Source organism: Anguilla anguilla, chromosome 1 (assembly GCF_013347855.1).
Source record: "Anguilla anguilla isolate fAngAng1 chromosome 1, fAngAng1.pri, whole genome shotgun sequence".
Taxonomy (NCBI): domain Eukaryota; kingdom Metazoa; phylum Chordata; class Actinopteri; order Anguilliformes; family Anguillidae; genus Anguilla; species Anguilla anguilla.
The window spans coordinates 77,242,359-77,264,906 of record NC_049201.1 but is presented as its reverse complement, the minus strand read 5'-3'; the positions used below and the strand labels follow the sequence as shown (position 1 = coordinate 77,264,906).

Genomic DNA, 22,548 nt, shown 5'->3' with positions numbered 1-22,548 from the left:
AATTCTACGGGCGTGTTCATTATTTTGTCAGTCAAGGCTCGTTGGATGGACGTCAAATCCGTGAGTACATACCATATTCCATCTGCGCTCCTGATGCGTTTACGCTTACGCCACTGCGTCCTTTCTCACAGCCACTGTTTTACATATATAGCAAACCGAAACTGCTGAACGGTACACGCTCATCAAACTGTACAGATTCACACAACGATAGCCATAATCCACAACCGTTTCTTGCAGGGTCGCATTTCTCACTCTCATAATAAAACGCTTTGCAAAAAGAACTGATATCTCATAAAAAACACGTTTTCAACGTACAAAAATGCCAAGTTACTAAAAAGTATTGATATCAAAATGACGCCAAGTTACGATACTACAAACAATATAGGCTATCTTGCCTCACCGAAATGACATAAGATGTATCTCAAAGCAATGCTACCCAATATTTCCTCAGTTCTTTCAAGTCACTTGGCCCTGTGTTTTCTAATCTTACCATTTCACAATGTCATGCAAACTTTCTGTCAGATCAAAGAGACAAATATTTCGAATTGCCTCATGGAACACATTGAACATTGTACATTGAAATTAATGTATAAATTCATTAATGTACAGAACTGCTGCTGAGCAACGACAGGAAGCACATTTCTCCAGAAAACATGTTTATACTTGCTTCTGAACTGAATTTGAGTACATGTGCAAGTTCTTGTATATTTGCTACGTACAATAAATACTGCATGTAAAACACATATTGTACATACATACATAGAGAACTTCTTTATCCGCATGGGGACATTTCCCTGGCAGCATCTTACATTCACATTCACGAACACACTTGTACCAAGAAACATACTATCATTCACGCAACAGAAAGCCTGGGCAGCGAAATACATAGGCCTACATACCAATACAAATTGGACATACACACACCTATTCAATCAATCTTGACTGTGAGAGAGCCATCCACACATATGTTTGGCCTGTCCATGTAGTGCATGCTTATACACAGGGCCAAGTGACTTGAAAGAACTGAGGAAATATTGGGTAGCATTGCTTTGAGATACATCTTATGTCATTTCGGTGAGGCAAGATAGCCTATATTGTTTGTAGTATCGTAACTTGGCGTCATTTTGATATCAATACTTTTTAGTAACTTGGCATTTTTGTACGTTGAAAACGTGTTTTTTATGAGATCTTATTAGACAATGCGGACAGCCTGTGTACTCAACCTCCCCATGAACAAAGAAGGCAAGACTACATCGCTGTGTGACCAAATCCAATCGTTTCTTCTATGTCCCCAGACAAGTAAAATGGTAGTCGTTAAAACTTCAAAAGCTCAAACGTCACATTTATTCTGGCATTTCATTTTGAAATACATCCATAGGTTTTTTAAAATAAAAATACCAGGTCTCATTTTTGGGGCGAGGGCTTTTTTCACCCCCAAGAAGCTACAACAGTTAATGAATCACATGATCTTATTTCCCCCTAAAATTTTACCAGAAATTGTGGAAAAAAAATATTTTTGATTGGTGCATTCTGCATTCCTCTCCTTCGCGCTCGCTCACTCGGAGATAGACAAAAACTGGGAATCAAGACTAAAAGCAGCACTTAAGAGCTACTTCAATTCTATGTATTTGTACAAAGCGCCACCTAGTGGAAATTGGAAGTCAAGAGATAAAACCCCCAATAGTGGTAGAGGGGTAAATATATAAAATGCTACTTCGTCTCATTTCAGTGCTTACAATTGCTGAAATGCGAGACAACTTGCGCTCTGAAATCAGCTTCGTGTCTAAAGTAGGTATCCTCCCACAACTATCAGAAGTTCCTTAAATCTACCAACCTCCTATAACTGAACACTTACTGAATTTATGATTTTATTTTTTAAAATTTATTTTATTTTATTTTTTTAAACGAAAATGTTTTGGAAAAAAATGTTTTGAACCTTCACAGTGGTTGGCCTCACGCAAAGCCTACAAATAGTTTAGACCTAACGTGATGTATTCTGGCTCATTGTGAGTTTGCCTACAGTGCGCACTACACATTTGGATTTCTGGGAGAAGGGGGGTGGGGGGGTAGGTAAGCAGGAAAAATAAATTCAACAACATTTATTTTCATTAAAAAAATCTTAATTTCCAAAAAATGACAAGAGCAGGATATTTAAATACAGGTCCAATGTACTCCCACGGACTAACAGCTTGAAACAAAACAAAACAAAACCAAAAAAATGGTAAGTTGTGGATCATTTAGCATTTGTCAACTAAAAAAAAACTTACAACTGTAAATGGACTTACTGAGGGTAGTCTAGAGCAAAACTATGCACCACCAGCAGGGTCTCCACACTGTGGTGCTCGCAACACCAAATTTGGAACAGTTTTTTTTCCTCCCAGTCATTTTTATGGGGGGGGGGGGGGGGGGGGGGGGGCAAACACAAAAAACTTCCATGTGGTTCGATTTCATAGCCAGTTTCAGCTACATTTCCAGGTTTCTCATTCACTACAAAAAAAAAAAAAAAAGAACAGCTCAGTGGATTTAACTTTGTATAACTATTCTTTTCATGCGTATCAGGGGAAAAAAGGACACATCCCCCCACCCCCCCAAAAAAAATACAAATCTCAGTGCTTTGCTGCAAACATGCAGAGGGGAAAGAAAAAGAAAAAAAAAAAAAAAAAACCTCTAAAGGTCACTGATCACAGATGCAGAGGGATGGGCTGCCAGGATGCAAACTAACCTGCACAGGGCTCCCACATTTCCCAAAAAAAGACAGTTAACTTCCAATCTGATTTGCAAAACAAAACAAGGGACTTAAACAGACTCAGTGCCCCCACCCCCCACCCCACCCCAAAAAAAAAACTACTTCTGAAACTCCATGTTAAATTCCCCATCCCAAACCCCCCCCCCCCACCCCCAAAGGAGAAAACAGCACTGTACATTCTAAAGCTCAACCAGATCACCATGACAAACTTAAAAGGGAGAATGGAAGATTCCAGAGGAGCAGGAGGACGAGGAGCAGGAGGAGGAAGGGTGCGTTGTTGTCCCTGCCCCGTTTCCCCCCCGGCCCCCCTCAGGACTGGGAGGGGGACGTCTGTGCCTTCCGCATGGACCGAAGAGCCTTCTCCCGTAGGTGCTTCTCCAGGTCATCCAAACTGTCCTCTACTTCACTGTCTGAGTCCTTAAAGAATGGCAGCGTTAGTTACCGTGACGACCCCCGCACCGCCCGCCACAGAACAGCGGCGAGAACACACGGCCGCTAACGTCGCCGGGGAAACGGCACTCAAACGCACCTCCCCTGCACAAGCGCTCAAGGTGCGCTCAACCCCTTTAAGGCCTGAGGTCACAAACAAGCGAGCGGAACGTTCTGAACTGAACATTCTAATGCTGATGTCACAATCGGTACTGGTGAAACTGAGAGCAACAGGGCTCTGCGACACACTGACTCTTGGGTGAAGAACAATATTCCGAAATCACACTCTTCCAAGGGTTGAGAAACAAAGAGCGGTTTGGATAAAACTGACTGGGTAATCTGCAGGGAAGTGATGTTCTATCTTTAGTTGCATGAAAACGGTGGGTTCTCGAACCCTGGCTGTGGTGAGCCGCGGAGGTCTGCTGCAGCTTAAAATCATCGACCAATCCAGACACATAATAAACCAGGTGAGGAGAGTTCATTTCACGGACCCATTACAGTGCTGAGCACCAATTAACACCAGCAGACCCCGCGGCTCTCCAGGACCAGGGGTGAGTCACAGAAAAGGGTTCCTACTAATTAGGCGAGGGTGGAAGAGGAGACCTCACCTTTTTGGGATCCGAATCGGGGTCGCCCTCGAGCCCCACCTCCTCCGGGACGTCCCCTGCGGGGGTCACCACAGCGCCCTTCTCCTTCTTGTGTTTCTTGTGTTTTTTGTGTTTCTTGTCCTTTTTGTGTTTCTTCTCCTTCTTCTTCTTCTTCTTCTTGCCTCCGGCTTCGGTGTCGGAGTTCTGGGGGGGAGATGATGTGTTATGATGGGGGGGGGCGGGGGTACAGAGAGAGGTGCTGCTCAGGGTACCCTGGCTAGCAGCTCAGTCTGAACCACATCTAAAGCCATCTGCAGACCTGATACACACACACACACACACACACATTCTCTCTCTCTCTCTCACACACACACAGACACACACACACACTCTCACACACACGCACGCACACACTCACACAGACACTCACACACTCTCTCTCACACACATGCACGCACACACATTCTCTCTCTCTCACACACACACACACACACACACTCTCACACACAGACACACACACACACTCTCTCACACACACACACACACACATTCTCTCTCTCTCTCTCTCTCACACACACACAGACACACACACACACTCTCTCTCTCTCTCTCTCTCACAAACACACGCTCTCTCTCTCTCTCTCACACACACACAGACACACTCGGTCTCTCTCTCACACACACACATTCTCTCTCTCACACACACACACACGCTCTCTCTCTCTCTCTCACACACGCTGTACCTTGTTCGGGGAGGGGCTGGCCGAGGCGCTGTTGGCCTTCTTGGCGGGGGGCGCGGGCGAGCCGCTGGCGGAGCGGGACGGGGAGGGGGACGCAGAGGCGGGCCGTTTTTTTCCGGCTGGTTCCGGGGAGCCCGACGGGGAGCGAGAGGACACCCTCCTCACCGGCTGGGGGCTGGGAGACGTCCTGCAGAGGGACGGGGGGGGGTTTAAAAGCCTGTTTAATAAGAGCCAGTTCAGGATCCATTCTCAACTGTACATAATTCTCCAAACATACCAAACAAAAGATAAATAAATAAAAGGGTTATTAATCTGAAATATCTGAAGCGCTCCGCAGACAACAGCACATTCCTGCACGTTACTGACAACTCAAAAAAAATTTGGGGTTTCTTTCCCACCCATATTCGGGACAAAATAATTTTTCATACGACTACATTTCGATTTGAGTTCTCAAATTAGCACAGCACTTTAAAAGTGAAACTTGGACAGAGACATTACATTCCAGGCATTTAAGCAGACACTTATCCAGAGCAACTTTTTACACAGCATTCACACTGCATCCATTTACACAGCCGGATATATACTGAAGCAATGGTAAATGGCCTGCAGTTATATAGCGCTTTTATCCAAAGCGCTTTACAATTGATGCCTCTCATTCGCCAGAGCAGTTAGGGGTTAGGGATTAGGTGTCTTGCTCAAGGACACTTCGACATGCCCAGGGCGGGGTTTGAACCGGCAACCCTCCGACTGCCAGACAATCGGTCTTACCTCCTGAGCTATGTCACCCCTTGAGCAATGCAGCCTTGTTCAAGGGCACAACGGTAGTGTCCTACCCAGGAATCGAACCAGCTACCTTTCGCCTACAAGCCCAATCCCTTACCCATTACGCTACACTGCCACCCCAAGAGAGGGGGTCAGAGGAGGCCCTTTCTTACTTCTTTGATTTCTTGGGCTCCGGAGTCCGTGAGACCCTGCGGATGGGTCTGTTGCTAGGAGACGGAGACTGCTGTCGCCGCTGGGGGGGCGGGGTGGTGGAGGCGGGGCCGTGCCGGCCCTGGGGGCTGGAGGACGTTCGCTGGCCCCGCCCCCTGGCCGCGGGGGAGGGGGAGAGGCGGGGGGAGCGGGCGTCCCGTCCCGGGCGGGCGGAGGGCAGCAGGGGGCTCCTCCTGGACCGGGGCGGAGGCGAGGAGGAGGAGGCGGGAGGGGTGCGTCTCTTGACGGGAGGGGGGCTCCTGCGTTTGGGGGACCTGGAGGAGCGGCGCTTGGGGGCCGGGGAGGGGGACGCCCGGCGTTTGGGAGGGGGCGAGCCCGATACCCTACGCTTCTGGGGGGGTAAGGGGGAGGGGCTGTAGCGCCTCTGGATGGGGGGAGAGTAACGTCTGGGGGAGGGGGAACGTCTGCGAGGAGGGGGGGAGGGAGACCTGGGGGGGTTGGGGAGAGAAAGGTAAAAGGTGAATTTGGAGAAACGGTATTTAACTGTTATTTAGCAAGATGTACAGAGTAACAGGACAAAAATGACTGCATTTTAAACACAATGCACAGCTTTGAGCCAGTTTGTCCCATACAATTAAATTTAAAAAACTTTAAAAAAATAATTCTCTAGCAATTACAATACGATTGGCTATTAACAATCATATATAGTGAGCACCAAATAACAAACAAAAAATTTACATTTATTAAACATTCAGCAGTTTACACATGACATCAGAATCTAACGTAAAACTAATGCAAACACAGCGCAGTGGTCGGCCCCAGAGAGGAGCATGCTGGGAAGGGTACCTGCGTCTGGGCGGAGGAGAGGGGGACCTGCGTCGCCGCGGCGGGGAGGGGGAACGGTGTCGCCGTGCCTGGGGAGAAGGGGTCCGTCTTCTCCTGCAGGGAGAACCCCCCCAAAAAAAAGAGCTTTAAAGAGGATCCACAGCAACCCAAACAGAACCTTCACCCCTCTCAAGTCACCGGTGAAGAGATCTGACACACTGTCAGAACGGTCTGTAAAAAATAACTCACTTTCTAGGGGTTTTCTAAAATAAATATTATTTCAGTTTTAATGTATGTTTTTCCTTGCGTGGTTTCCCAGGCGGGAATGTGTGCATTTAGAGAAGTCCCTGATGTACGGTCAACTTCACAGCGTTTGGTAAAGAGACATCCAGGCGTTTCAATGACATTTTCAGGATGAACGTATAGTTCCATAAGCGTTTATTTCTAATGCAGTAGTCAGTAGTCAGGGTAACTAAAAAAATAGTTTCCATGACACCACTTTCCGTGGGACTTTTCCATAACGTTCCAGGCAACGGTGCAAATTTTCTAAGGCGAAATCCCCGGCTGTTTCTAAAAAAGGGGAAAGGTGCAGGATGTGTGAAGAAACCCACCTGTTTGGTGGGGGAGACTGCCACCTCTTCCCGGCGGCGTTCCTGGGGGGGGGGCGAGACGCGACAGAAAGAAGCCGTCAGCACCGTCTGTCATTCATTTCACACATTCAAACGCGCCGCTAACGAGCAGCGCTAACGATGCTTCAGTCCGCAGCCATTCAACACAGGTAGCACAGCTAGCACGGGTAGCACGGGTAGCACGGCTAGCACAGCTAGCATGGGTAGCACAGCTAGCACGGCTAGCACAACTAGCACGGGTAGCACAGCTAGCACGGCTAGCACGGCTAGCACAGCTAGCATGGGTAGCACGGGTAGCACGGCTAGCACAGCTAGCATGGGTAGCACAGCTAGCACGGCTAGCACAGCTAGCACGGGTAGCACAGCTAGCACGGCTAGCACGGCTAGCACAGCTAGCATGGGTAGCACAGCTAGCACGGCTAGCACGGGTAGCACAGCTAGCACGGCTAGCACGGCTAGCACGGGTAGCACAGCTAGCGCGCAGCCCGTAGACATCGTCTAATATTCATGTACCGGACGCACAGGGATGAGACTGGCATTGAGCTTGTCGTGTAACTATGGGTAAGATGGGGAAAATGTGAAGTTCCCAACATTTTCCCCAACATTCTTCTACAGATTCTACTATAACTTTCAATTATCTGTACAGCAACATACTTTTACAGTCACAAAGATAAAGATGTAAGCAAAGTCACATCAAAGAATCAAGTGGCATCAAAGAAACTTACATTTAAATTTATTTTTTTATTTTTTTAAGTCTGGTCACTTCCTGCAGACTGAACAGGCCATGCTGTGAGGCAGGAAGTCACAGGTGCAAGGGGGTGAGGACGGGGTCCTGTGACTGACCTGGGGGAGGAGTCTCTGTGACGCCTCCTGGGGGAGGAGGGGGAGTGGCTGTGTCGCCTCTTCACCTCCCCGTTTCGGGCAGGCGCCCCCCCGGCCCCCGCCCCGGAGCCCGGCCCGCCCGGCCTCTTCGGCCCCTCGTCTTCTGAGGAAGAGGAAGATCCCGTCTCTGGGAACAGGACGGGTGGAGAGAAAAAAGAAGGAAATCACAGGGACCCCCCGTTAACGTCGTGGCTTGAGACGCGGCGTCCACTGAATCACACCTAAATGAGGATTAGGGCGGGGTCTGACAGGCCAACATCACACCTGAGACCACAGAGGGGGGCGCGGGGCGAGACCGATGTGGACACGGGTTAGTCGGGGGGGTTTATGGGGGGGGGGGGGGGGGGGGGGGGGGTTGGGGAGGAGAGGGAGGGGCAGTGACAGGGCAGGGGGGGGGCAGAAATAAAAGGGTTATAACCTGAGGAAGACTCCTGATTCTGCCGGCGATACTGCCGTCGCTGCTGCACTGAATCTGCTGCAGCCCCTTTCCCACCTTTATCATCCTCTGAAACGCAAAGGAGTGTCCTTCAGAGCTCCGAGTGTAACGTGCGCACACACACACACACACATATACACACATACACACACACACACACACACACACGCTTACACACTTACACACACACACACACACACACACACACACACACACACACATATACACACATACACACACACACACAAACACACTTATACACACACGCTCACACACACACACTTATACACACATACACACACACACACACACACACACGCTTACACACTTACACACACACACACACACACACACACACACACACACACACACACACACACATATACACACATACACACACACACACAAACACACTTATACACACACGCTCACACACACACACTTATACACACACACGCACACTTATACACACTTATACACACTTATACACACTTATACACACACACACACACATATACACACACACACACACACTTATACACACACACACACACTACATACACACACACACACTTACACACACACTTATACACTTACACACACACACACACACACACTACATACACACAGACACACACACACACACACACATATACACGTGCACACACACACACTTATACATACACACACACACACACACACTTATACACACACAAACACACACACTTATACACACACCCACTACATACACACACACACACACTACATAAACACACACACACTTACACACAAACACACACACTTATACACACACACACACTTATACACACACACACACACACACACACTACATACACACACTTATACACTTACACACACACACTCACACAATCATACACACACCCACTACATACACACACACACACACACACTACATAAACACACACACACACTTACACACAAACACACACACTTATACACACACACACACTTATACACACACACACACACACACACACTACATACACACACTTATACACTTACACACACACACTCACACAATCATACACACAAACACAGACACACACACACACACATAGACAAGCTCACACGCACAATGTGCCACACCCCCCTCCCCCCCATTTCAGCAAGTTTCTGGGACTTCCAGTTCACGGTTTAATTGCTCCTGTACAATGGTAATGGGGGGGGGGGGGGTGGTCAGGGTGGGGTTGGGCAGGTGTCTCGAATCAGAAAACAAAAATAATAATATACCGTAAAATAAAATAGGTGTGGAGAAGGGCCGAAGCAGATCTCATCAGACAAACAGAAGCATGCGCACTGAAGCTGCAGCGCATGACCACGTGCGATTGTGCGACCCCCAGCCAATCAGGAAGCGCCTGCAGACCTCCCACGCCAGGGCCCCGTCGCCCGCGGTAACTCACCGGACTCGGACTGCTCCGATCGTCTGGGTTTGGGGACGGGGGAGGGGGACTCGTTCTTGGCTCCTGGCTTGCGTTTTGCACCTGAGGGGGAAATTCACAACACACACACACACAAAAACATTTACAAGAGGTAGTGTGCGTATTTCAGATCGCTGCAGGTTAAAGCGTGATCGTACACACATTACAAACCTGCCCATCACACACAAGCTAATCAAGGCGGCTAGCAGATGGTCATCCGTTATCACACACCAATGATGCTGAAATATTTTCATTCACACCTTTAAGCCTTTGAATGGCTGGAATGTTTTTTTGTTTTTTTTTTTTAATTCAGAAGCCAGGGCTCCACTGCCATCAACTGCCAGGAGTGACTGTGACATCAGCATCAGAATGTTCTTAACTGAACATTCTAATCACGTATTTGTGGTCTCACACCATAAAGGATTAAAAGTATAGGGGTAACTCTTTTCTGTGGGCACTTGTGGTTCCCCGAAAATGGGGGGGGGGCAAAGAGACCCATGGGTTGGGGGGGTGGAGGGGTGTGCAGGGTGTTCGATATCCAGTGAACTACGGAGTATCCTCTTCCCCGGGGAGACTGAACCGCTCGGAGTGACGAGGGAAGAGTCAAACGGCAGCCTGGCACATTAATCCTGATTGGTTCAGAGCCACACTGAAGAGGGGCTGTAACAGAAGCCCAGTGTGTGACGGGAGACGGAGCCGTTTCAGCTCAGCTCTCTGTATTTGTAGATGGAGGCAGACAGGAGCTCAAACACTATGAGGACTGCTGTTCACACTGTCCTACAGGGGACAGGTCCTCCCAATGTCCAACAGGGGACAGGCCCTCACAATGTCCTACAGGGACAGGTCCTCTCACTATCCTACAGGACAGGTCCTCAGAAAGTCCAACAGGGGACAGGTCCTCCCAATGTCCAACAGGGGACAGGTTCTCACAATGTCCTACAGGGACAGGTCCTCTCACTATCCTACCCAACGCAGGTCCTCACAAGATCCTACAGGGGACAGGTCCGCACAATGTCCTACAGGGGACAGGTCCTCACAATGTCCTACAGGGGACAGGTCCTCACAATGTCCTACAGGGGACAGGTCCTCACAATGTCCTACAGGGACAGGTCCTCACAAGATCCTACAGGGAACAGGTCCTCACAATGTCCTACAGGGAACAGGTGGTCCTCACAATGTCCTACAGGGACAGGTCCTCACAAGATCCTACAGGGACAGGTCCTCTCACTGTCCTACACAACGCAGGTCCTCACAATGTCCTACAGGGAACAGGTCCTCACAATGTCCTACAGGAGACAGGTCCTCAATGTCCTACAGGGAACAGGTCCTCAATGTCCAACAGGAGACAGGTCCTCACAATGTCCTACAGGAGACAGGTCCTCACAATGTCCTACAGGGACAGGTCCTCTCACTATTCTACACAATGCAGGTCCTCACAAGATCCTACAGGGGACAGGTCCTCACAATGTCCTACAGGGACAGGTCCTCTCAATGTCCTAAACAACGCAGGTCCTCACACCATCACACAAGGGACAGGTCGTCACACTGTCCTATAGCGGAACACGTCCTCACAATGTTATTGAGGGGACAGGTACTCACACGGTCGATACAGGGGGACAAGTCCTCATGCTGCCCTAACAGAAACAGATCCTCACACAGAATGGGGTAGTTACCTGAGGACCTGGAGGGAGAGTCAGAGGGGCGGCTCTTCCTGGTTCGAGGGGAGGGGGAGCGCCGGCCTTTTGGGGGTGAGCTCCCGCCGGTGGGTGGGGGGGTTCGTCCTCGCCTCCTGGAGGGGCTGGCGGGGAGGTCAGCCCGCTGAGTCTTATGAGGGGGGGTATTGGACACCCTCTTCGCGGCCTTTTTCTGTGGTGAGCGGGAGGAGGATGAGGACGAGCTGCCGGAGGATGACGGTGAGGGAGAGCGCCTCCTAAGGGACAGGAAGACCAACTAATTCAACCCCCAAATAATCCAATAAAGACATACACCAAGTAAGCACTCACCCAAACAACCAATCAGTTAACTATCAACTAACCAAACAACTAATCAGTAAATCAACTGAAATCAACCAGCCAAACAACTAATTAGCCAATCAACTGAATCAAGCACACAACCTATCGACCAACTCGCTGATATTTACTTCTGTATAGCATATCCTGACATGCATATATATATATATATACACACACACACACACACACACACACACACACACACACACACACACACACACCTCCGGACGGGGGAGCGGCTGCGGCGGTGCCGGGGAGCAGGGGGGCCCCGTCTGGGGGGGCTCCGTCTGCGGGGCGAGCCGCGCCTCCGGGGGCTCTGCCTCCGCCGGGGGGAGTAGGACCTGCGTTTGGGGGGGGAAGAGACAAACGGGGCGTCCCGTTTCAGACCAGCACCACTGCCTACTGTCATACAACCCAGCAGAGGAGAACTGCAACCCAAAACAGCGGAGTCTGGGACGTCCGAACGGCGAGTAAACGCCCCCCCTCCCCTGTTCCCCCACCCCTCCGCCCAGGCACAGAATCCCCCCCCTCCGCCCTCACCTGGAGCGGGAGCGGGGTCTGCGGCGGGACCGGGAGCGGGAGCGGGATTTGGAGCGGGACCTGGAGCGGTGCCGGGGCCTGTCCCTGCGCCCGTCCTTCTCCCGCTCCCGCGGCCGCGCCTTCTCCTCCTTCTGCACCCCCGCCTCCGGGAACGCCTCCTTCGCCTCCTGTGCGGAATCCGGCTTCACCTCCTTCAACACGTCACTGGAGATTCACATACACACGCGCACACACACACACACACACACACACACACACACACACACACACACACACACACAAACGCACGCACACACGCACGGTCATAAGCCACTTTAGCCCTTGTGACAGGCAGGAACTTTAAAGACAACATTATGTCATTACAATAGATAACCATGCATAATGCCAGTGTTAACAATCTTATACACCTATGCATAAAGACAGTGTTAGAATGGTGTCATAATTAATACCCATGTACAATTAGTGTCTTCATGATAAGGAACAGATATCCTTGTATAAAGATAAGAACAGATCTTAGAATAGATATCTGTATATAACACCAGTGTTGGAATGTGTGATAATCATGTGATAATGGACACCAATGTATAAACACAGCATCAGCAGGATGTGATAATAGGTACCAGTGCACAAGGACAGTGTGATAATGGGATGCCAGTGCACAAGGACAGTGTGATAATGGGATGCCAGTGCACAAGGACAGTGTGATAATGGGATGCCAGTGCACAAGGACAGTGTGATAAATGGATACCAGTGCACAAGGACAGTGTGATAATGGATGCCAGTGCACAAGGACAGTGTGATAATGGATACCAGTGCACAAGGACAGTGTGATAATGGATACCAGTGCACAAGGACAGTGTGATAATGGATACCAGTGCACAAGGACAGTGTGATAATGGATACCAGTGCACAAGGACAGTGTGATAATGGATGCCAGTGCACAAGGACAGTGTGATAATGAATACCAGTGCACAAGGACAGTGTGATAATGGATACCAGTGCACAAGGACAGTGTGATAATGGGATGCCAGTGCACAAGGACAGTGTGATAATGGATACCAGTGCACAAAGACAGTGTGATAATGGATACCAGTGCACAAGGACAGTGTGATAATGGATACCAGTGCACAAGGACAGTGTGATAATGGATACCAGTGCACAAGGACAGTGTGATAATGGATACCAGTGCACAAGGACAGTGTGATAATGGATACCAGTGCACAAGGACAGTGTGATAATGGATACCAGTGCACAAGGGCAGTGTGATAATGGATACCAGTGCACAAGGACAGTGTGATAATGGATACCAGTGCACAAGGACAGTGTGATAATGGATACCAGTGCACAAGGACAGTGTGATAATGGATACCAGTGCACAAGGACAGTGTGATAATGGATACCAGTGCACAAGAACAGTGTGATAATGGATACCAGTGCACAAGGACAGTGTAATAATGGATGCCAGTGCACAAGGACAGTGTGATAATGAATACCAGTGCACAAGGACAGTGTGATAATGGATACCAGTGCACAAGGACAGTGTGATAATGGATGCCAGTGCACAAGGACAGTGTGATAATGAATACCAGTGCACAAGGACAGTGTGATAATGGATACCAGTGCACAAGGACAGTGTGATAATGGATGCCGTCTGAAGCCTGACCTGGTGGAGGAGGCCTCCTGTATGAGCGGCTGGGGCTGGGCGCTCTGTGATTGGTCGGGCTCCGGCAGGGGCTCCTGCAGGTTTTTGGGCGGCGCGGGAGGGGGCGAGGCGGCGACGGGGCTGGGCTTGCGACGGGGGGAGCGGGAGTGACTGCGCTTCCTGTCCCTCTTCGCTGGGGACCGTCTCCGTGGTGACGGTGATCTGGACTTCTTCCTGTTTACCAACCAAACCCCAAGAAGCAGAGTTAACACGTAGTCACTCCAGCTCATCGTACAGTCACATATTTCCAATGTCCCGTCTCATAAAACATGCATCTAATTAGCCCTCAGGACCTGAGAAATGGTCCAATTCACGCTTTGAATGGTAGATTATGAAGCTGAAGAGCACTACACTAACACGCAAACTCCATCCGTGACTTATACAAGCCAAAAAACACACACACGCACGCATGCACGCACACACACACACACACACTCAGACAGCTCCTTGCACGCCCACGTTATTCACCTTCTGGGACTTTTGGGTTGATCCTTCTCCCGGTTTTCCTTGTTTTCCTTCTCCTTCTTCTCTTCATCCATCTTCTTCAGGGAAGCCAACTTCTCTTGCTCAATCTGCATCAATCCAGGCACAATCGCCACAGGGTTAGACAAGCAGTCGTCATTCTATCCCAACAACTCCGAAGAGAGCCCCTCTGACCAGCTCCCGCGCTAACGTCCGAGCGCCCGCGCTAACATTCGAGCGCTCGCGCTAACGTTTGACAGCTCGCGCTAACATTTGAGCGCTCGCGCTAACGTCCGAGCGCCCGCGCTAACGTCCGGGCGCTCGCGCTAACGTTCGGGCGCTCGCGCTAACGTTCGACAGCTCGCGCTAACGTTCGACAGCTCGCGCTAACGTTCGACAGCTCGCGCTAACCTTCGAGCGCTCGGGCTAACCTTCGAACGCTCGCGGTAACGTCCGAGCGCCCGCGCTAACGTCCGGGCGCTCGCGCTAACGTTCGGGCGCTCGCGCTAACGTTCGACAGCTCGCGCTAACGTTCGACAGCTCGCGCTAACGTTCGACAGCTCGCGCTAACCTTCGAGCGCTCGGGCTAACCTTCGAACGCTCGCGGTAACGTTCGAGCGCTCGCGCTAACGTTCGACAGCTCGCGCTAACGTTCGACAGCTCGCGCTAACGTTCGACAGCTCGCGCTAACGTTCGACAGCTCGCGCTAACGTTCGGGCGCTCGCTGGCGCGGCCTGCGTCACACCTGTCTCTGTTTGATCTCCTCCTTCTTCTGCTCCAGGAAGGCGGTGGGAATGCCGGCGATGTTGTCCTGGGCGCTCAGCAGCAGGGGCCACAGGTCCTTCATGAACTCGCGCGCGTTCTTCCCGTTCAGGAACCCCGTCAGGTTTATCTGCATCATCTTGCTGTCCGGGTTCTGCAACACAGGCACAGGGGGGAGACAAAGACGGGCGCGAGATTTAGCGCGAGCAGGGAACGGAGAGGTAGGGGCCGGAGGGGGAGGCGGGGATCTACCTCTCCCCCCCCCTCACAACTCCTCTAAACTATAGCCCTCAACCGCTAAAGACAAATCTGACTAGACCGCTAAAGCCCTCCTCCCCCTCCCTCCATACGCTAACCGCTGAGGCTAACCTTCACTGCTCTGCCCAAGAAAAAACCTGGGAGCTGCAGCTAGCTGACCCCTGACCTCTGAGAGCGACATAAAACATGTACATATGAATCTGCATGCATTAAGTCCCTCTGGACTCTACTCTTCACCTCTGAAAACTAAAAGCATAGCCTTAACCATACTTGGTAAGATGCAGCAAAGGAACTTTAAAAAAATAAAAATAAAAACAACATTGGTATTTGCAACATCTGTCTTCAAAAGGGGATAACTGACCACATGTCCCACACCCTCTCCCCCTAAACTGATTCCATAAGGCATTTTTTTGGGGGTGGGGGGGCGGGGTCACCATTTCATTTGGGGAAATTTTTCCAGTGGAGGGAAGTTTCTCTCATCCGTCTCCCAAACGTGATACGATGTCACTGAGTCGATTTTTTTTGTTTTGTTTTTTTTGAGGGAGGGGGGTGGGTGAGGTGAGGTGAGGGGGGGGTTGCAACAAGATCCACAGAACAGAGTGCATCGACACCAACAAAGCCAAAGCTTCCGGAGTCTTCCGTGCGTTCCGCAGGGGGGCCTCCGGGAGCGCCCGAACTCTCCTGCAGAGAGAGGCCTTTTCCTGGGCTTTCTTCAGTGCCTACCGCTCGAGACTCAACCACCTTGAGTTTAATCTTATATCATTTATCTAAATTGCAAAAGACGAACAAGCAATAATGAGTACACAGGCCACAAAAAAGTTTAAGTTTCTTTTCCCCCTTTCTTTCTCATGTTTAGTTTCAAATTACTCAAGAAATAAAGATTTCAACAACTCAAAACATTAACAACAAAAAAAAAAACCTTGGCACATTTAATTCCCGTCAAAATCATAAACTCTATGTCAAATCCAAGTTTCCCCCAATATCTAAAACACCATGTAATGTATTTAATGAATTTTAAAAAATTATATGTGGATTCATGATGTGATCTGTTAAAAATTTTCAATCATGTGTTTAAAATAATAATGACAGTAATAATGTACCTGTCTGGTATCCCAGCAACACCTTTATGTGGATCAAAATAAACTTGAAATGTTAGGACAAAAAAAATTACAGAAACGCTGTTAACTAGGGGTGCACCGATTTTCTTGTCCAATACCCAGGGCAGAATACTAGTCTAATACGCACAACCAAAATGCTGCCGCATTACCGCAAATGTCATTCTCACTCTACCCATTAGAGGGCGCATCAGGACAAAAAACACGGCAGCCCGAAGCTCAAGGAATCGCCGGCTTCATTTAAGGGCAGATAATAGCTTCCGTTTGAAAATCCATACTAACAATCATAGAGCCGTTTGTTTTTAAACGAACAGCCGTGACACAGAACGAAGAAAAGCAAGCTCTCAGTTTAAACCTAGTTTCGTTAAATATCCTGGTGACCCTGATTAAAAATACTGACCGTCGCACAATTAGGGTATTGGGCTTATTCATAAACACCGCTAGCTTCACGGTTCCGTGTAGCGTACTTTCTTATGAAGTCTGGCCAATGTTATAAAATAAAGTCTCTTGGACAACCAGAAATACCACAAGGACGCCAAAATAACCCACTAACACTGCAGGGTTTTAACTGCCACGTAAGGGGTCTAGTCTACACTCAAATATTACATTACAAATATTACAGATACTCTATCCCAGAGGAACTTATGCAAATGATGATTTGTGCCTTATTGAACCTGTGTTTTGTAGTTGTCCAATGACCATGAAATGCAGTTTTGTATGTTGTTTTGAATAAAAGCATATGCTAAATAAATGTAATGTAATGATATATTTTTTTATATACGCTCCATTTATAGAGCTGGGTATTTTACTGAAATCCCAACTGGCTAGCAAGAGACTAGCAAGCACTCCACTGTCATTCCCTCACAGCAGATGCTTCTAAACCGCACCTTTCAGAATCTGTTCCAAGCCCTCACTTTTCAAATCGACGACTTGGTTCTTCTGTCACTGAAACTGTTCGATCAATCGCACCGCTTTATGCGAGAATGCTACAAAATATACGGTTTAAAAATGAGCAGTGCCAGTAGAACGATGCTTGGCTGTACCAGTCTGTATAATGACTAATACAATGACTGCAGACCGAAGCACAAAGCCAGCTTTAAGTCACAGATTCATTGTTCTCTGTTTCGCCTTGCTCTGCCCTGTTTGTGAGCTGTAAAACTATACAGAAGGGCGCCGAGAGCAACTGCTAGCACAACGGTAACTTCCGGTCCACACCATGTCAGCTCTGGTTGCATATTTATAGACTTTCAAAAAGACATCCTGAAATTAATTAAATTTCCAAAGCCAAAAAAGCATGCTCAACGTTACTAGTCAAATGGATAGATATAAATCAGCTATCGGATCGACTGGATAAAGGAGCACTGGCAGACTATTTTTATTTTTAATTGTAGGACTGGATTTTTATTTATTTAAATAAAAATGTGAATTTGAGGACTGTTGGTACTTACAAGTAACTGTCACCGTTGTAGATCTTGCGTGCGTGTACGCCACACAAGTTACGAACCACAAACTGCCTACAGCGCGACGACTGAGGTACGTTCCAATAACCCCTCCCATCGGTGCACCCCTACAGCTGACATCAAAAGACCTCGGGTGAGAGTTTTACATCTCTTTCTAGAAGATGGAGAAAAAAAAATAAAACTCCACCACAACACCATTTGATAGCTGTGAATATCTCACTAAAAACACACCACCATCGGGCCTCCAGCAAAAAGCACTTCTGCTATCAGTGGAGCAGTAGACCCTTTTAACACGTGTGATATGCTGGAGGTGGCACTGTCTGAACAAAGACTAGTAAGTGTCAAAAGGGCGTACTGCTTTGTTTCGCCCGTTTTAAAACAGAGAGTACATTCAAAGTGCTTTGATGATCTCTCTCTTTTTTTTTCTACATCAAAAAGTAGTAAATAAATAAAAATGGCAGTGGCCTAAAGCTCTTTCACTTGCATGGTTTTTGATCCCCATCACACAACTCACCTCCAAACACACACTGCATCATCAAAGGAGTTGGGCTCTGTGAGACCTAATTAGGTGTTGGTGCTATACGTCTGACGCAAGGAATAACATCCATATTTCCATATTGGTTCAGGCCTTTTAAATCATAAATCACATCATCATTAGAAAACTGCTGTCAAAGGCACTTTGTCACATATTACAGCAACAATTCTCTTTTTTTTCCCCCCAGCAAAAAGACAAACACTGTTTTGTATCCACAGTCCTTCCAGCGGTAGACAGACAAAGGTCCCATTGTAATTATTTGTCTCTTAAATGTACTGTTTATTTTATTTATTTAGCCTCCTCTCCAAATTCATTCAACAACATTAGTAATTAACAAATGAAACTGAGAATTTCTGAATTTTCTACCTTCCTCCCAATTCACCCACCCTCGACTTCAGCAAAAGACAAATAAAAAAAAAGAACAGCAAGACCTATTTCAGTAACTCAACAGTAAGAAAAGCAGGGCAAAAACAGTGTCAACAGCATTACCTTCTCCTCCAGCTGGTTGAAAATGAACTCTATGACGACGTCATCCTCGAACCCCAGTATCTCTGTCACTCGCTGGGTGATCCAGGGTTTGATCACCTCCAAGTTGACCTTGGTCATGTCCACCTGGAGGGGGGGCAGGGGGGGGTGGGACTTTACCACTGAGCATACTAATACAGCAAGGAACAAACTACATGTTTTCTACATTTAAAAAAATACTCCTGTTGTGGCAGAAAGCTCAGGGAATTCTCCCCTTAAAACTATTGCCATTTCATGAAATACAGTTAAAAGCTTTTTATGATTAAAAAAATAAAATTAAAAATTAAAAGTATAATATGTAAATAAATCAAGCACTGACAAAACAAAATTTTTAATAAAATTACAAAAAACAATTCCCAAAAAGGGCTACAAATTTTAGTTAACTTCACCTTCAAACTCATACATACACTCAAATACATGGGGGAGATGTGTTTATGCTTTAAAAAAATAAGAATATCGGCAGCGTTCGTGCAAATACCTTCTTCTCCAGGCATTCTGCGAACTTGAGTTGCTTGAGTAGTTTCTTCTGCTTGTTGCTGAAGCGATTGTCTTGCTCTGCGCTCGTGCCCTGGTGACAGAACACGACGGGAGTGCGGGTCAGCTGGCCGACAAATTATCGCACGATCAACACTCACTTCGTATAACTGAAAGGTATGGCGAGCCTCTAGTGATCAACTTAGATGGGACGGACGGTCCTCTCTACTCTTCGAACAGACTTTAGTCCATAAAACACAGCACATGCTTTTCGATATACGTTCTCATTCGTTCTTGGGGCTCTGCACTAACATATTGTCAAAGGAGCACATGTGCTCCTAATCTGAATTTTTTAGGCGCACATTAATTCATCCCGATTAATGGATCTGGTCCTAAATTATTTTTCCAGTTCGGACATTGATTTTCAGGCGCAAACTGGACAATACTAATTTCTCAAATGCAAAGCTAACGCGTAGAGACATTACCGTTGTCCACCCCAACATGCTACTGTTAAAAGCTAATATGAACAGGCCTAATCTAACCGCCACTCATCAACTCACCCTTCATGTTACGTTAGTAAACTTCATATATGTGTACTTAGCTTATTGGGAAATGACGACTATCATGAATGTATACTTCAGCTATGGATAGCCAGTGCGTGGGGATTTCAAAAACGAGTTTGGGATAAATCGCAAGAACGCGAGAAAACGGCAAAGCAACTCGCGTTAAGGCAGACATTTTGCATTAGCCGAGTGTTAGCTAACCAACTGAATGCAGTATCGAGACTGGCTACCGCTGTAGTCTACGTATGAGCCGAATTCCATATCTGACATTCAAATAATTGCATCTATTCGGAAAGCCGTGGCCATGAAAGTAGTATTAGCAAAGTCAAATAACAGGATCTTAGCCAAGTAGACGACATATGGATATTTAGTTTGCGTTACCCGCCTTAACTATTCTGCTCGTCAGTAGGCCTCGGATTTCCAGGCAACATTTAGCGACATTTGCTAACGCTGGCTTGGACATTAAGTGTACTAAGTGCCCCGAAACCTAAACGGAAAGGTACCAATCTCAAATAAATTGCATATCACATAGGACATATACCGCAGCAAGCCTGACAAAAGTTACTGGACCAAGCTGATTCCATTTAAATGGCCAGTAGTTCGTTATCTGGTTAGCTAAGAGTGGCTGTATTCTGATAACAATCCGCCATTTTTATTCCCACATATAACATCGCCTTGGCTGCGGAATGGCGCACGAATTTTGTCTAGGTAATGATGTGGACATTGGGGGACTGACACAACACCGTGCGGCAGATTGCCGTTTAGATCTTCGGTCGACGTAAATATTCACTGGATAACCTTCCGAAAAGCATAAAATAGTCAGTTACTTACGCGGAAGAATCCCGCGTCCATCTTCTGTCCGTGTGAAGAGAGTGTGCACGCAGAAAGACGTGCCCTCGGGACCCACAATGCAGCGCGACAAGGCGATTAACCGCGCTTCTTAAAAAGGCCACTGTGGGGCGCTACTGACCTTTTCTGACGTTTCTGCTCGGTGTGTTTCTTCGAAATAGTGCATTCGTTGTAATGTAATGTTTCATATATTCTAAATAATCATTTTCTCACCTGTCATAATCTTCCATAAGTATTTTGTAATCTGTCTGAGGTCCATGTAATTACACTAAGTGTTTAGGTAACGTTACAGTTCATCTTACTGTTATTTACTGTAGACAACATAGTCTCAGATTTTGTCAAAGTTTTAAGTAAAAAATCTCGCGTCTCGTTCAGTTGAATAACGAGCTCAAGAGAAACGGAACAACCAGTAGCGTTTTCGAATGTTTCAGGTGTCAGAGTACGCCGACCCAGTGACTTGTTCTAAACGCAGTTGCGCTTCCAGAATTTTAAGAAGCTTTCAAATGTGGCTTAAGGGGGTAAATAATCTCCCCTAAACATGAAAAACCCATAATTAAGACGAATTAACATCTATTTAAAATTCTGGGATTGCAGTCGTGGTTGGAACAAAACCAGCATACACAGAGGGCACCTAGGACCGAGGTTGAGAACCATGTATATACATTGGCTGAAGGAACCTTTTAGTTCCTGGTAAAGTAGTTCCTGGGACTGAAAGTTCCGGGTAATTTTGGTGGAAACGCGGCTAATGTTGAGAACCACTCCATTGACCAATGAAAGTTCAGCGATGGTTTTGAACCCAAAAACATGGTTGCTGCCGAGAGGAAGATCAGGCTGGTGCGTGTGTAATGACCCCTACTGTACACCCAGATGAACTACAGGCCATTTGTTCTCACAAAAAGTAGACTAGAACCGTTGGTGTACTTTGGTGCTCCAAATCAGCACTGAAAAGTAAAACGGACCAGTATGGTGGTTAGGGAAATGGGCTTGTAAATCAAATGCTGAATGTTCGATTTCCAGCTGTTGGTGATATCCAGAAGCAGAGTAGGCCCGCTAAACCTGAATTTTAGGATACAAAAAAAAACATCCAGCTGTATTACTGGGTTGTACATGAACGTGGACTCCCCTGGATGAGTGTCTGCTGTGTGCTGAAATGTAAACGCCGGGCACCCACCGCACGCGTCGCGTATGCGTCACGTAAACAGTAGGGCGAAGCAGCACGGCGCGACGCGTAGGGTGTCTCCACTGGTTCCGTTTGTGTCGCGCAAAGGCTTGCGTAAAAGCTATATATTCCTAGTAGCTCTCGCAGTCTGCAGTGGGCTTTTACATCGTGCATTTCACGTTTGTTCACGACTGTTGATTATGGGTTAAGTGAATACTTTGGTGAGAGACCTTTTTCAGTTTGTTAATTTGGTAATATTTCGTTAACTCGTAAATAGCCTACGTGAGAAAGTAAACGCTTTCAAGAAGTACCATAAACTTAAATCGCAACGTAGCCTGCATAACAATCAATCTCAAACTGTATTAATTTATTTGCTTGGTTAACAAGCGTGCCAATTTCATGAAGAATATGTAATGATCATAATAATAATAAATAATCCGTAATCAACCATTGGGAATTCCCGTG

The 22,548-nt window shown here is 47.5% G+C and overlaps 1 protein-coding gene across 6 annotated transcripts; it reads right to left on the bottom strand.

Moving 5' to 3' along the window:
• Positions 1–1,325: 1,325 nt before the first annotated feature.
• srrm1 (serine/arginine repetitive matrix 1) lies at positions 1,326–20,989 on the bottom strand. 6 transcript variants are annotated; one of them, XM_035381844.1, is made up of 18 exons: positions 20,907–20,989; positions 19,517–19,606; positions 19,003–19,125; positions 15,129–15,299; positions 14,390–14,493; positions 13,883–14,095; positions 12,220–12,423; positions 11,901–12,020; positions 11,341–11,597; positions 9,650–9,730; positions 8,190–8,276; positions 7,733–7,898; positions 6,872–6,913; positions 6,282–6,374; positions 5,438–5,923; positions 4,506–4,689; positions 3,784–3,966; positions 1,326–3,163 (listed from the first exon to the last, which is right to left on the bottom strand). In XM_035381844.1, the coding sequence occupies exons 1-18, from the start codon at positions 20,925–20,927 to the stop codon at positions 3,056–3,058; spliced, it is 2,733 nt and encodes a 910-aa protein (XP_035237735.1). In that variant the 5' UTR covers positions 20,928–20,989; the 3' UTR covers positions 1,326–3,055. The 6 variants fall into 6 exon arrangements, with proteins under 6 accessions (XP_035237735.1, XP_035237752.1, XP_035237743.1 ...); XM_035381861.1 differs by having other exon boundaries at positions 1,326–3,156; XM_035381852.1 differs by lacking the exon at positions 8,190–8,276.
• Positions 20,990–22,548: the final 1,559 nt, after the last annotated feature.